Source organism: Cynara cardunculus, assembly GCF_001531365.2.
Source record: "Cynara cardunculus var. scolymus isolate 2C chromosome LG 2, CcrdV1, whole genome shotgun sequence".
Lineage (NCBI taxonomy): Eukaryota > Viridiplantae > Streptophyta > Magnoliopsida > Asterales > Asteraceae > Cynara > Cynara cardunculus.
In genome coordinates, this window is record NC_037529.1 from 68,132,349 (window position 1) to 68,147,398 (window position 15,050).

Here is a 15,050-nt window from a genome sequence, read left to right on the forward strand (position 1 = left end):
AGCTTAATAATTACCATTGTTCGACTCAACTCGTTCGAGAACTCAATTAAATTTTCCGAGTCGGGCCGAACTATTCGAACATATACTTTTTCGAGTCAAACATTCTCATATATTCATAAATCATAAAATATAAAAATTATCAAGCTCTAAGCCAATAAACGAGACAATCGATCGCGAGTTCGAGTCCATAAAACAAGCATCTAGCTTGGTAATCCAAAAAACATTAGATCTCAAGCACTTTAAAACTCGAAGCTCGAAAAACCTACTACTCGAGTCGGCTCGTTTACACCCCTAAACGCAACCATACAACATACCGATCAAAATCAATAATTAAACAAATTACAGTATGATCTTTTACAGCAGATGCATAAAGTTTACAACCCACGAACAAAAAGAGATGTAGGCAAGGCATTTTAGTGTACAACAACATTCCACTACAGTGATGCAGTATAAACTAAGCTTCAGCCAAAAAGATTTGATAAACTACGAGAGAACAATTTACAGATTTCTCTACATGTTATGTACATTTGAATAAATTAATAGATAAAGAACATAAAATGCATCACGAAAGTCATAAAATCGCAATCAACAAAATCCAATCTCTCTTAAGCTGTGTTGGCATCTCGAGAAGTATGTCCGTGCCATCTGCACCAAACAAAATGTCCAGATTACAACCACATTCCCAGAAACATATATAGGATACAGTCATATGATCCATAAAAACCATTCATAATTTATCAGTTCATCATTCATAACAAATTTGATTGATTTCTTGTACTGTATTAACGAAATGGAACTGTAAAATCTGTGGGTTCAGTGTTTCCTCCATCGGGTGGTACTAAAATCCATTCCATTAAGCCTCAAAGGTTGGCATATGGCAAAGAATCTATCTATTTACTTGAACCTAATAAATTACACCGAGATAAAGTAACAATCCAATTCAAAGAATGCTCAAGACACCATTTGTATTCACGAGTTGAAAAAGACCGGCAAGATGCTCGGATAAAAAAAGGGATCAGCTGACATACCTAGAAAGCAAGAACTTTGCGAGTGGGCTTAAGTTAGCATTTGACTGAGCCTCCTTGTTCTGTTGCTTCTTTTTGCTATCAGCTTCTGGATTCGCATTCACTGGCGGTTCACTTGCTTTTTTACCCTTAGAAAAACCACGAATCGCCACATCTTGCAGATTTTTCAAAGATGGTTCCTTTGAACTGAAAGAAAAGAGCATCTTTATGTAAAAATGCAACAAAAAGTATATCTTTAGAAATACTAATCCCATGGGGCCCTGCACATAACAGCTAGGAAAATCGCTAGTGGCCATGAGGAGACTCGAACTAACAACAAATGGGGAAGAGGCCCAAGGTCTAGCCTTTAGGGTACATTTAGTATACTTGATAGGACAAACCAAGGATCCACTATTCCACGTTTGGCAGGACTTTTTTATGTGGAACAGACAGGAACAAAGTGGTACAAGCGTGTTCCATCCCCATGTATTAATCAAAATATATAAAAGATATAGACAACTCATTAGAGGTAAACTGGTCATTTTATTTGTTCTGTCCTGCCCAGTTTTGTCTTACAAACGCTGAATAGTTGTTCTGTCATGTCCTATCCTATCCTACCTGCCTGGATACCAAACGGATACCAAACGAACCCTTAGAAGTATGACATGAGAGCATGGGAATATAATAGGTCATGTACCTTGCTAGCCGGTGAAGCAACCTTGTAACAAGGAATTCACAAGAACCAGGCTTTGTGTACTCCATATCCATCAAAGAGTTTATAACCGTATGCACAACAGAAGTGTCTAAATCGTCAGAAACTGCCTACATTATATGCAAAAACAAATCACTTTAGGATCATCTCCAACAAAAGATTCACTTCCTATTTGAATGTAGGCAAATAGCATCTACTAGAGTTCATCACAACCTTTAAAATATACGCTCTCACCTTATTATGCAACATAACTGCACTATTCTAGGTCCTTGTTGTCTTATGTAATGGGTGGCTAGTGGCTATTTTTCTTTTTCAATGACGTTTTTGCAGAGGCGAATCAACATCATATTACTAGACCTAGGGTCGGTTTGTTACCAGCTTAATGTGCTTAATAAGTTTAATGGGATTTACAGCTTATTCGGTCATCTATCCATAACAGTTTGGTAGTGGCTTAATGATATAGAAAGTGGCTTATTCACTAAGCTTCTAGGAGGGAGCTTTATGCAGAAATCCAAGTTTTTTTTTCCAAACATGACCCTCTCAATTAAAAAAATGCATTCCTTCCATCTATGAGAAAACCCTCCCAAACAAAAAGTTCTCCAATTTATACAGACAGATTAATTTAGACATACAGCTTTATCCATACAGGACTTAATGAAAATTCAACCAAACAACCCCTTAAACATGCCATAATGTGTGATAAATATAACAAGCATGCCCACCTCTTTCAAAGAAGGCATTAACAGAACAGACAACGGAGCAGACGCTGATGTTGCAGATACTCGGAGTCTCTCCTCTTCATCACCACTTGCTTGCCGAGGTTTCGAAAATGATTTTATTGCATCATGGTAGTCATGGTTATCTCTGTAGCAAGGATTACAATATTTTAGCTGATAATTAATGTTTCTAATGGTGGCAATAGTGGTGGAAGATGAAAATGATGAAATAATTTTCAAGGGACGATTTTTGTAATAAAAGAATTAAAAATAAGTTACCTGTTTGTCTTCCAACATAACAGGCTTGACTTAACAGACCTCGATTATAATAATGAGACCCAAGGTTTTAAAAGGCGGAATTGGGCCTTGTGGCGTTTTCCCTCAACGAGGCGAGACGTAAGCCTCAAGGCGGTCCGAGGCGTAAGCACAAGGCGGAGATATATACACCAAAATATGTATATACTTACACAAACTTATATACAATTGTATATAGGCGAAGGATCGTGTGAGAAGTGAAGTTATGGTGAGAAGTGTAAGAAGAGATCTGAACCCTTGATCACTATTAATCTCATGCCCGCCCATGAATTGCGCTTTAGAAGGGAATTGATCTGGTGCATCTCGGTGCACCTCATTAGTGTTGACATTCAATTATGATTGATCCAAGGGTGGAGTTCTCTTCTTACGCTTCTCACTGTAACTTCCCTTCTCGCCGGAACCAACCCCTTTTATATATATAATATGGGTTGGATTTCAATGAGGAGAGTTAAGGTGAGAATATAATATGGGTTGGATTTCAGTGAGGAGAGTTAAGGTGAGAAGCGTAAGAAGGGATCTCCACCCTTGGATACACATTAGGATGAGATGCACCAGATCCGTCCCCATCTCAAGCGCGATTCATGGATGGGTTTGAGATTAAAGGTGATCAAGGGTCCAAATCCCTATATAATATTATATATATAATACATATATATGATAATCACTAAGAAGCGTTGGTTCAGCGGTTCTTGACAGATGAAAGAGTGAAACCGTGAGATCGCCGAGAAGGGTGGAAAATCTGGTTGCTTGGAGGAAGAGAAAGGGTCAAACCACACTTTTTGAGTGAGAAAAGTACTCGCTTTTTGGGTTTTAAAATATTAAAAGTACACATTGGGGCCATTGCACTTTTGACTTTTTGTTTTCTTAAAGTAAAAAGACTCTTATACTATAAATAAAAGTACAACTACTACTGTAAAGCTTATAAAAAAGTCAAAAAAAACCATTAGCAAAGAAGATCATCAGAGGCATACGCCTCGACACTGCCTCACGCACCACCAAACCGCCTCACTGAACCAAGGCATAAGCCTCATCCAAGGTCCAAGAGGCGCCACCTCAGGTGTGGTTATGATTTATAAAACCATGATGAGACCAAGTCTTACCTCGAAGAATCAGTAGTATTTGTTGATTTCTCTGCTCTTCTACTTTCTTGGGCATCTTTGTTAGCCTTACCCAAACCAGACCTATCTCTGACATTTCCTTTCCTCATTCCTCCTTGAATTGCAGCCTTTGCCTGATATCATACGAGCTCAAACAATTTAGAAGGTGATAGAGATTATCAATTGATCGTGAAAAAACATCAATGTCAACATATATATATATATATATATATATCAAACAACCTCTGCAAGGTTTATTGCACTGTCTTCAGGGGAAGCAATTGAAGTTCTCTCTTGACTTCCCAGCCTTGACTTAGGAGTTCGAGGAGAATCTGAATTGTCATGTTGTCCATGGTACACAACAGTGCCATTGATGGAAGCATCCTCAGGAGAAGTAAACATGCTGCTCAACTGTACAGCCACCAACAAATCCATTAAGCCAAGGACAAACATAGTTCTACATCATGCAATTATGGTGCATTTGGTAAGCAGGACAGAATAAACAGGACAGAGCAAAACGAAAATTAGTCGCACATTTGGCATGACATTAGACTGAGGGTCTGTTTGTTAGCAGCTTAAATGAGCTTAATGAGACTCGCAACTTATTAGATCAAGTATACAGGACTGTTTGGTAGTGGCTTAATGATAAAGAAAGTGGCTTATTCAGTAAGCTTCTAGGGGGAGCTTTATGCAGAAAGCCAAGTGCTTTCCAAACCCGTCATTCCCAACTAAAAAACAGACTCCTTCCATCTACGAAAAACCCCTCCCACACAAAAACCTCCCCAATCTATATAGCAGATAATCCACACCGACAACTTTATCCTACCATAGTACTCTGGTCACTGGAGTGTGAGGATGTTTGTGCTCTCGGAGATCGAACGACAATAGTTCCTGTGCCACCCAGAGATGTAACTTCCTGTGGGAAGGAATTAAAACAACTTCAGACAAAAACAGGACAAGAAACGCATAGTACGTCAGGTACGGAGGAAAGACTCACATCATCCTTGTAATAATCTTGTTTTTCCTCTTGAAATGACTCTCCAACATCTCTACCAATCGAAACTTCAGAGGCATGATATGATGCACCCCCAGAAATTCCAACCGTTTTCTTTTGAGTTGCTTGATTTGAAAGCCCGTCCATTTTCCTCTCTCTAGCTTGAGGTGGTTTTATAGCACTTCTAACTGTCCCAGTACTTGTAGACCCCCCTATGCTGAAATCCCAGCCGGCATTTCTGATAGTTTTGCATAGCAAACACCAATCAGCCAAAGTTTTCAAGTATGGTCAAACGTTAATTAACATATTCTTGGTTACAATCCACCTGACTTGAACAGTATCTTCAACTCTTGAAACGCTCGCCGTTTTCACGGTATCAGATCCTTCCCCCAATACGTTTGTTCCATCTGGTGAATTCCCATCTTCCTTTATTTGGAACTTTGGCCGTTCTCTGTCAAAAAAACGCAAGAATTTTGTCAATCTACTTGTGAGGGGAGGAGGATGAAATAATAGCACACTAGATGTTACAAATTTCTTACAAGCCAAAGTTTTAGAAGTGTGTGATTACTGCACTTTTCAATTAACTAAATGACAATTTTACCCTTGATAATAGAGGGAGTGATGAATTTCTCCATCTTTTAATTAAGGGCAGAATTGGAAAGTAGGCATTTACGTTTGAAAATGGACAGTAATTTTGGGACAATTGTGCACCTGATTCTGTCCAGGAGTTTTGGAGTCTTCTTAGCATTCCTAATAAACCGATGCTTCAGAAGTTCCTTTGCACTTGGCCTCTGAAATATGAAAAAATATGAAACAGCATAAGCAGAAGGACCCAATAGTCATAGTTTAATAGACCTCATTTAGGACCCGTTTGTTAGCAGCTTAATGAGCTTAACGGACTTACAGCTTATTCGGTCAGCTATACATGACTGTTTAGTAGCGGCTTAATGATATAGAAAGTGGCTTATTCAATAAGCTTTTAGAAGGAAGCTTTATGCAGAGAAAGTCGAGTTTTTTCCAAACCTGCCTCTCTCAATTAAAATATACGCTCCTTTCATCTATGAAAAAACCCTTCCAAACCAAAACCTTCCCATCTTTACAGACAGATTAATCCACACAGACAGTTTTATCCATACAGGACTTAATGAAAAACCAACCAAACAACCGCTTAGTTAACAAAAGCACACATTTTAAATTGTAAAACGCTTTTCTTCTCTACCACAATATAGAGATTGTATATCATTAAGCTTCATATTGAAATATTTTTCAAAAGAAAACCAAACAAATAGGGCAACATAGTCAAATCTTAATTCGCATACTAAGATCACACGCAAATGAGTGGGAGTCAAAGGGGGAAAAGTACATACTTCGGCAGGCAACTTCTTCAAACACAACAAAACAAATTCTTTCATTGGACGAGAAAAATGCTCGTCTAACTGCAAGAAAGATCCAATAGTAAATGCCAACGTTGTAACCTCTAGTAACTCATCGTATAAGCAAAACCCATCCAAAAGAACATGTCCAATAAAAAATAAAGACCCCGGTTATGAAAATGTCTTAAAATCACGTTACACAAAATCCGCCCCCACTAGATAAAAAGGGTGAGTGAATCACATATAAAAGGCAACCTAAATGATGTTACAGAAAGAGAATTTAAGGACCTGAGGTGGACTTTCTCTGGGTATAATGAAAAGTACTCTCATTGGGTGACGATCCGCTAGCGGAGGTTCCCCCTTCGCCATTTCTATTGTAGTTATTCCTAAAGACCAAATATCTGCCTGCAAATAAACGCACCAAAATAAGAAGCAAATAAACCAAATGGAGTAGGTTTTGAATCTTGTCTTACCCATTTAGGGTGCGTTTGGTATCTAAACAGGACAGAAGAGCTATTCAGCGTTTGGTAAGACAGAATTGGACATGACAGAACAGATAAAATAACCAATTTACCCCTAATGAGTTGTTTGTATATTTTTATTAATTATGTAATTTATGAAACTATGATAAACTAAATATTTTTTATAGTTTGAGGACCGTAAAGTGAAAGTTTAAATAGCATAAAATACAATAAATAAAATCTAAGTAATGAATAAAATGTAAAGGAGGTGTATATGATGTTTTAGAAGAGAATTAAGTTCTATTTTGAGGTTATATTGGTAAAATATAAGTCTATTCCACCTTGTTCCATGGGGTGGGGATGGAATACGACTGTTCCACTTTGTTTCACTTTGTTCCGAATAAAAGTTCTGTCAAATGTGGAACAGTGATTCCCGTTCTGTTCTATCTTGTCCACTGTACCAAACGTACAAGGTAAAAATGCAATAGAACCTTCTCATTGTATCCATCTGAATTCTGAATTACTTCTGGCGCCATCCAAAATGGTGTTCCTACAAATGTCTATTACCAACAAATCTATTAAAAACCGACCGTTTGTCAATATTTTACCTTCAATATAAAAACAAATAGGACATGAAAAACACAACGTTGGAAAACACGGTCATTAGGACATGAACCCGATCATACCTTTCTTCTAGAAATTGTCCTGGTTAGTTGTGCAGACACACCAAAGTCCGCAACCTGTCACAAGATTGAGAAAAGAAGTACCGTGAGCACAAAAATTCATATTTAGTACATGGCTACATGCATCATTCGTCGTCATAAGAGTTTTTTTTCCAAATATAGCAATAATGACCCTCGATTGACACAAATTAACGTTAGAAGTACCTTAACATCACCATTCTCCGTCAACAAAATGTTTGCAGCTGCCAAAATGTGAGAAAAATTTTGTCGTTACGCACGCAGGCGTAAAATAATAAACATCATAGAATATCAAAAATTACCTATAAAGAAAATATATCATCTTATTCCTCAACATATTATGAATTTTATTCCCCCAATATTGTAGTATACAGGAAAAACGAAAACGAAGATGTAAAAACACGCTTTCTCAGCAAAAAGATCAAAGATTTCCTTCGGGCAAGTTCCATACTAATTTTTAGAAGAAGTAGCTGATCAAAAACCGAGCACCCGCGATCTAAATTTTATATATGTAACTCATTACTAAGTCTTAGGGGTTGTGAGAACCTTTGATGTCTCTGTGGATCTTCCCTTCGTTGTGGAGATATTCGATTGCAAGAAGCAAGTCACGTAAAATGCAGGCTATAGACATTTCATCCAACGGTTGATTTGGTTGGATCTGGGGAAGAAAGGTACAAACTTTATCGATTAATTATTTTACAAAAATAAAATAAAATGAACATTTAAGCGAAAGAACAACTTCATCAATTGATTATTTTAGAAAATGGGAGACGGGAATATGTAATTCTTGTTTGGAATATAAAAATGTGTTATTTTGTGAAAATAAACATCAAGAAGTCACCAAAGGGCCTTTGGCCTAGCGGTATCGTAGCCTTTGGCCTCCTAGGAGGTCAGGGGTTCAAACATCACCAAAGATGAGGAGGGTGTGTGAGTTTATTTGTTGCATTTGCCGTATATTATTACATACTTCAGAAAAACATCAAGAAGTCAGTGAAGTAACCTACTAGATCGGCAACAGAGCCGCCAGCCATGTACTCCATTATTATCCACAGTTTAGTTTCGTGAAGGTAGGACCCATAGTATTCTGTTATATACGGAGATCGGCACTGTTGCAAAACTGCTATCTCCTGAAAGAAATATTATTGACAAAGCTATTAATATTTTACAGTTTTACTAGAAGTAAATACAATTTATAAGGACATGGATGTACCTTTTGAATGTCCTCGATTTCATCCTCTCTGCAGAACATAGATGAAAATTTTAATATAAACACGAAAAGTAATTAGTAGCATCTTTTTTTTGAGTAAACGTGGGTTTCTGGGCCAATTTACGCGCACTGATTAATCCCGGGGGCGGCAGGTGAACCTCCATGGCCACATTGGTTTTGGCAGCGTTTGGATTCGAACCCGGGGTAGATGAGATTTTCCATTACATCCTCTGAGGCTTAACCAGTGCGCCAGAACCCGAGTGGTTATTAAACGTTATCAAGATAGAAGAAACTCACGATTCTTCCAAATCAATAACTTTAATAGCAACATCTTTGTTTAGAACCTTGTCAAACCTGTACATCGAAAAGAAAAAGTTACGGCTGTTGGCTTAGCAAGGATAATGACATTGTGACCATGTATATATACGAATCCGCTTATAAAAAGATATGAACCAAAAAGAATACGGAATGAAATATATCAAGATGAAAAGATTTGTGAAAGCCCCTTCATTTCTTGTGTCCAAGTTGCTTCTTTTTAGTTCGTCTGTTTTGAGCCTTTCAAGATATTAACGAGCGATTTTTCAAGTTCAGCCATGACCCAACCTATTTTTACAATGCATACAGACATCCCTGCTTTTGGATGCATCTGAAGAATTATTCTAGAAAACGAAGGGGCTGTTCGGTTCCTTTTCCATCAAGACCTGTATGGATAAAGTTGTATGTATGATAAACGAAGAGACGTTCTTTCAGAGGCAACAAAATGACCAATTTACCATATTAGTCATCAAGGCGAAAAGGGCGAAGATAACTGTAATGTGTTTATAGAGTATCAAGTATAATGATATAAAATATGAAGGGAAAACATGATGAAGCGAGAGCAATATCACATTAAATAACAAGATTCAACTTATAGTGTTCTATTTTCACTCACTTTCAAAAATTGTATTTAACATTTCTACCGAAATTTCGGCATGACCTATTTGTAAAGTCGTGTTATGCCATTTTAATAACGTGTGCGCATTTGTATATATAATAATTTGAGAAGAAATGTATATACGAACGCCACATGTACCAACTAGTCAATAGACATGCAACTATTTACAATGGATGGTGCTAACATTGGTCCAACCATAATGATGAGCGTTTTTTCACGATGAATTTGCGTCCAAATAGTTTCTACCCAAAACCAAATAAACGGATAAACGATTCCCATTAAGAATAAACCAACGAATTCCCATTAAGAATTCCCCGAAACCAAATAAACGAAAACATCTTTCCTTAAGTGAACTAATTCCATGTATGGTAGCAGTAGGATCTGGAAATTTGGTTGACAGTTACACCAAATCCTTGTCTAATATAAGTTAATTACAACCAGGAAACGTTATGCTTACACGAACCACCAAAAACAGCATTAAAAAAGTTAATTTTGCACAATATAAACACTAAACAAGCGTGCTTTTCACATAGTATTGCAAAACCCTAATGCCCGATTGCTCTCACGCTGCAGGAAGAACATCTATGGGCCTGTTTGTTGGCAGCTTAATGAGATTAATGGGACTTGCAACTTATTTGGTAAGCTATAGATGACTGTTTGGTAGTGGCTTAATGATATAGAAAGTTGCTTTTTTACTAAAGTTGCTTATTCAGTAAAAAACATGCTCCTTCCATCTATATGAAAAAACCCTCCCAAACAAAAACTTTCCAATCTATATTGACAGATTAAACCACACAGGCAATTTTACCTGTACAGAACTTAATGAAAAAACAACCAAACAGCATCTAAGTAGCATCATCCAAGACTGTTGGCCTCTCAGACATCAGGGTTACCATCTAACCATTCAATTTACATCTAATCCTCTCATATAGCAGGAAGGCCATTCAAAATAGCATATAATGCAATCCCATCAGAAAGACCATATGGGTTTCTTGTATCCATCTAGATTTAATGTTTAAGAAGACAGATTAGGACCTGTTCATTAGCAGCTTAATGAGCTTAACGGGACTGACAGCTTATTCGGTCAACTATACCAATATATGATTGTTTGGTAGTGGCGTAATGATATAGAAAGTGGCTTATTCAGTAAGCTTTAGGGGAGAGCTTTATGCAGAAAGCAAAGGTTATTCCAAACCTGTCCTCCCAATTAAAAAACACACTCCTTCATTCTATAAAAGAACCCTCCCAAACAAAATCCTTTTCAATCTATACGAACAGATTAATTCACACATAACTTAAAGGAAAACCAACCAAACAGCCCCTTAAGTACTATCATGCATTCCCACATTGAATGTTAACAGACTGCAAAATTCTAAAGTTGGTTCAACAGAGAAAAAAAAAAACATGTTAAAGAACATTAGAAAGCCAATCATCCAAAGTTAATATATGTATATATGCAACAGGCAAAAACCCAGAATTACCCTTTATAGACATCTCCAAAAGATCCTCTTCCAATGAGTTCAAGGCTACTAAACCGCGATCCTGTCGCCACCATAAGACCTGCTGCATCTTCCATCTCCACTCAAAAAAAGACTAATCCTTTACAGTTTCCAACTTCGAACTTATCAAATCTGAAACAACACTTTAAGAAAAGAATTGACCCATCAATCAGCAAGAAACTCCATACCCCCACAATCAACAGAAAAACGCAATGATTTTGTCAATGGAGATCATAATGCGGCGAGAAGAACACTCAAAAGTTAAAAGTATAAAATCATTAGGTGAAGTGAAAGACGATGAAATGGCAGTTGAAAGATTGATTTCGAAAAACCGTGAAGGACAATATAACTGAAACTGAAAGCGAAACACTACCCAAAGAAAGCAAGCACCTTGAACTTGTGGAGTTTTCTTGAAAACACTTGTTGGGGTTTAAATATGAAGTAGGGTTTGTGAAATCGAATCGAAAACAGTAAGGTTGAAGATGGTTTTGGGGGGTTTTGAAAATTGAAAGTGTTCGAACTTCGAAGGAGATCAAGAAAACAGAATTGTTTTTCGAATTTTTATTGTTATTGAAAATAAGGGCTGATAAAGAGAGGGGTAAAAATCATGGGAACCCAATTTAAAAAATTTAAAACATATGAAGCATTTGGTACAACAAAGGAGATGACTTGTTTGATGACGTCAGCGTGACGTTAGGAATGGGTTGGTGGCATGGCAATTAAAAGACGAATGAAGAGGAAGAAAATGGGTTTGCGACTAAATCGGTTCCTGGTCTAAACGAATTGGGATACCAATGGTTGTTCGTGAGATTCGTAAGACCAATTCTCAATCCTTGAATTAGATTTACAATCGTCGGATCTATAAATTCATAAACGTCACGAGACTTCTCAATGATTACAAAATTGTCATCGTACAATTTTAAACCATTAGATCATTAGTTTATAAATCTAATCAATGAACATAAATTGGTCTTACGAGTCTCACGAAAAACCTTTGGTCTCACGTGAACCCAAGTAATAATCTGAACCGGTCTTGGTCTCGTTAAGAATATCAAGGCTCAGTTAAAGGTATTTGTAATCGGTTACGGTCCTGGGTCGGGTCCAAACCGGTCCTATATTAAAAAAACCATTTTTATTTTTATTTTTTTAAAAATTTCTTTTGAAAATATAATTATCTCAATTGATCAATTCCTTATTATCTCATTTAGTGATTTTCTTTATCAATACTTTATATTTAGTGAAACAAAATTTCTTTCTAAACTATATATATTGTTATGTATTTACATCAAATTTTAAGTTGAAAAAATTGTCATGTATTTTGAATTATTTTACATAACTTATGATTTCATATAAGTTTTTGTTTTCATATAAATATAACAAGATTTTTAAGTCCGTTAGCCTATGAATAAACCCGGCCCGTTTATAGGACGGTATGAGTAAGTTTTCAATCCCGTAAAAACGGATTTGGTTTTACCATATTAGGGGGGTTGGAGAAAAAGAATAGGTTAATCCCAACTCGGGTCCGATCCAAGCCCGCAAATGATCAACTCTAAAAAAAATTTGACTTTCTACATAAAACCACTCTAAGAACCTATCTAATAAATTGTTATAGGCTGTTTGATAGTTGTTGAAATGTTTGATTAAGAATGATTAAGTGATCAAAATGATTAAGAGGTTTTATGATATAGTGTAACATAAAATATAATTGTTTGGTAATTATTTACAATGAAATTAGGGGGTTGAATGGTTAAAGGAGGTCCATGATGCAAAATTATGCGGATGATTTTAAAATCATCAAGAACAAATATTTCTTTTGCCAAACAAGATTCTTATCGGAAAAATTCAAAACTATCAATTACTTACTGGTTAATATTTTAGTTCATCAAAACGGTATTGTATGCAACAACTAACCTGGTAAGTGCTAACCGTGGTAAGAGTCGTCGTCTTCTTCACTTACCAGGTAAGACGTTCAGTTTTTGCATTCGTTCTTACCGATAAGATTATTGGTCCTTGTTATATTGATTCGATAAGGTAATATGACTTGGTAAGTGCTTACTCGAATAAACATTTGATAAACAACCCCTTACCCTTAATAATTCAATAATAAAACTATTAAAAGGTAAACTTTTATCTGTAACGACTTCCTAAACATTAACGATCTTTTATATATTCAAAGAATATTGCTTGGTTTCGACTTCTGTGTTCTGCAATTTTGATTTTAAAAAAGACGAAGATGGCGGTGACTTCACCGCTGGCTAAAACAAGCAGAGAGTCATCGTCAATCTCTTCGTCGTGTCAAGTTTGCACAACGTGTCATCCCCCACCGCCACCTCCTTCTCCGTCGGCCACCGTTTCTATATCACGTCCGCCAAATCCACCAAAACTCAATCACGACCTACTATCCACCACAAGATGCAGGTATCCCTAAAATTCCTCCAACTTCGTGATTTCATTTAAGATTAGTACGAATCAGAAGTGGCTTAACCCTAAATCTGTTCAAACTTCAAATAATTCTGAACATTTCAACACTTTTGATCATATCAACTTCTTTTATTTCGTAGCTATCTGATTACATATACCGATTTTAATAGGAAAAACGTAATATGAGTTCACCTACAGTGGAAACCGGAAAGGGAAGGAGCCGGATAAACAAGAAGATCCGCCATGGATATCATTCAGTTGAAGGAAAGATGCCCCATCCAATGGAAGATTATGTTTTTGCACAATTCAAGCAGGTGGATGGCAATGAGCTTGGATTGTTTGCTGTATTCGATGGTCATTTGAGCCAAGAAGTTCCCGATTATCTCCGATCACATTTATTCGACAACATCATAAATGAGGTAAAAACTTTCTTCATGTACGTACAGAGGTCCGCCCTGTCTACGTACTTCTTTCTTGGTAATCATCTACTGCACCCATTACTGACCTCTTGGATGACAATTAGCCGGACTTTTGGACGGAGCCGGAGAAAGCTATTAGGAGAGCATATGAATTCACCGACTGTAACATCATAAACAAAGAAATCAAAAAGCGAAAAGGGGGTTCAACAGCCGTTACAGCAATCTTGATAAACTGCGAAACTTTGGTGGTAGCCAACGTTGGCGATTCACGGGCGGTTTTATGCCAAGATGGTGTGGCCAAACAGTTATCCGTCGACCACGAGCCGAACAAGGAGCGCAAGATCATCGAAGAGAAAGGGGGTTTTGTAACAGAATTTCCAGGTATCAAGATTTCTTGAAACCACAAGTCCATGAAAAGGAACCATTTTTCCACTCGTTACATTTGAAACATTTCTTTTCAATATATGTTGGATTCGTTAGGTAGGTTGTATATATTATGAACACAGGGGATTGTGCTCGTGTCGATGCAAGTTTGTCAATGTCGAGATCGTTTGGCGACAAAAGATTGAAGGAACACATAAGTTCGGAACCAGATGTGGTTGTGGAGGTGGTGGATGATGATACCGAGTTTCTGATCTTGGCCAGTGATGGTGTATGGAAGGTCAGTCATCTACCCCCAAACGCCTACCTAGTACAAACCGGAACTTATCAGATATGACTCTTGGTTTTTGTCATCTTTCGTAACGGTTAAGATTATCAATCTTTGTCACGTTCATCCGATAAGGTAAAATGACCCACGAATCCATTGGTTTTAATACCGTTTGAGAATATGCAGAACTGTAAAAGAATCTTTGAAGCGGGGGAGAAATGGTTAAAAGTGTAGCTGATGTGGGATTGTAACAGTAAACATAAATTAACGGTAACAGTGTTTTTGGTAGGTAATGTCGAATGAAGAGGCAGTAGAGAGCATAAAGGATGTGGAGGATCCACGATTAGCTGCAAAACGAGTGATTAAAGAAGCAGTTGGGAGGAAGAGTAGGGATGACATTTCCTGCATTGTTGTTAGGTTCCAGTAGTAATGTTCGTGTGCTATTTCTATATTTTGTTTAAACCAAATGTAACTTTGAATCTGTTTTTGATGACGAAAGTATTAGGCTAGTGGTTTCGTATTTAATTGATTTATCAGTTTTATGAAAT

General features: G+C 37.0%; 2 protein-coding genes across 5 annotated transcripts; one reads left to right on the forward strand and one right to left on the reverse strand.

Moving 5' to 3' along the window:
* Positions 1-224: 224 nt before the first annotated feature.
* On the reverse strand, positions 225-11,507 carry LOC112508124 (germinal center kinase 1-like). 2 transcript variants are annotated; one of them, XM_025112903.1, is made up of 20 exons: positions 10,996-11,507; positions 8,878-8,934; positions 8,584-8,611; positions 8,378-8,500; positions 7,920-8,031; positions 7,560-7,597; positions 7,359-7,412; positions 7,164-7,232; positions 6,500-6,616; positions 6,206-6,274; positions 5,550-5,629; positions 5,164-5,289; positions 4,842-5,076; positions 4,671-4,760; positions 4,088-4,255; positions 3,848-3,978; positions 2,439-2,580; positions 1,702-1,826; positions 1,029-1,211; positions 225-645 (listed from the first exon to the last, which is right to left on the reverse strand). In XM_025112903.1, the coding sequence occupies exons 1-20, from the start codon at positions 11,088-11,090 to the stop codon at positions 606-608; spliced, it is 2,082 nt and encodes a 693-aa protein (XP_024968671.1). In that variant the 5' UTR covers positions 11,091-11,507; the 3' UTR covers positions 225-605. The 2 variants fall into 2 exon arrangements, with proteins under 2 accessions (XP_024968671.1, XP_024968672.1); XM_025112904.1 differs by lacking the exons at positions 8,584-8,611; positions 8,878-8,934; positions 10,996-11,507 and having other exon boundaries at positions 8,374-8,463.
* A 1,744-nt stretch (positions 11,508-13,251) lies between these two features.
* LOC112507397 (probable protein phosphatase 2C 39) lies at positions 13,252-15,050 on the forward strand. Of its 3 annotated transcripts, none has more exons than XM_025111970.1 (5): positions 13,252-13,431; positions 13,605-13,853; positions 13,958-14,234; positions 14,360-14,514; positions 14,689-14,746. In XM_025111970.1, the coding sequence occupies exons 1-5, from the start codon at positions 13,426-13,428 to the stop codon at positions 14,734-14,736; spliced, it is 735 nt and encodes a 244-aa protein (XP_024967738.1). In that variant the 5' UTR covers positions 13,252-13,425; the 3' UTR covers positions 14,737-14,746. The 3 variants fall into 3 exon arrangements, with proteins under 3 accessions (XP_024967738.1, XP_024967737.1, XP_024967741.1); XM_025111969.1 differs by lacking the exon at positions 14,689-14,746 and adding an exon at positions 14,792-15,050 and having other exon boundaries at positions 13,253-13,431; XM_025111973.1 differs by lacking the exon at positions 14,689-14,746 and adding an exon at positions 14,780-14,844 and having other exon boundaries at positions 13,253-13,431.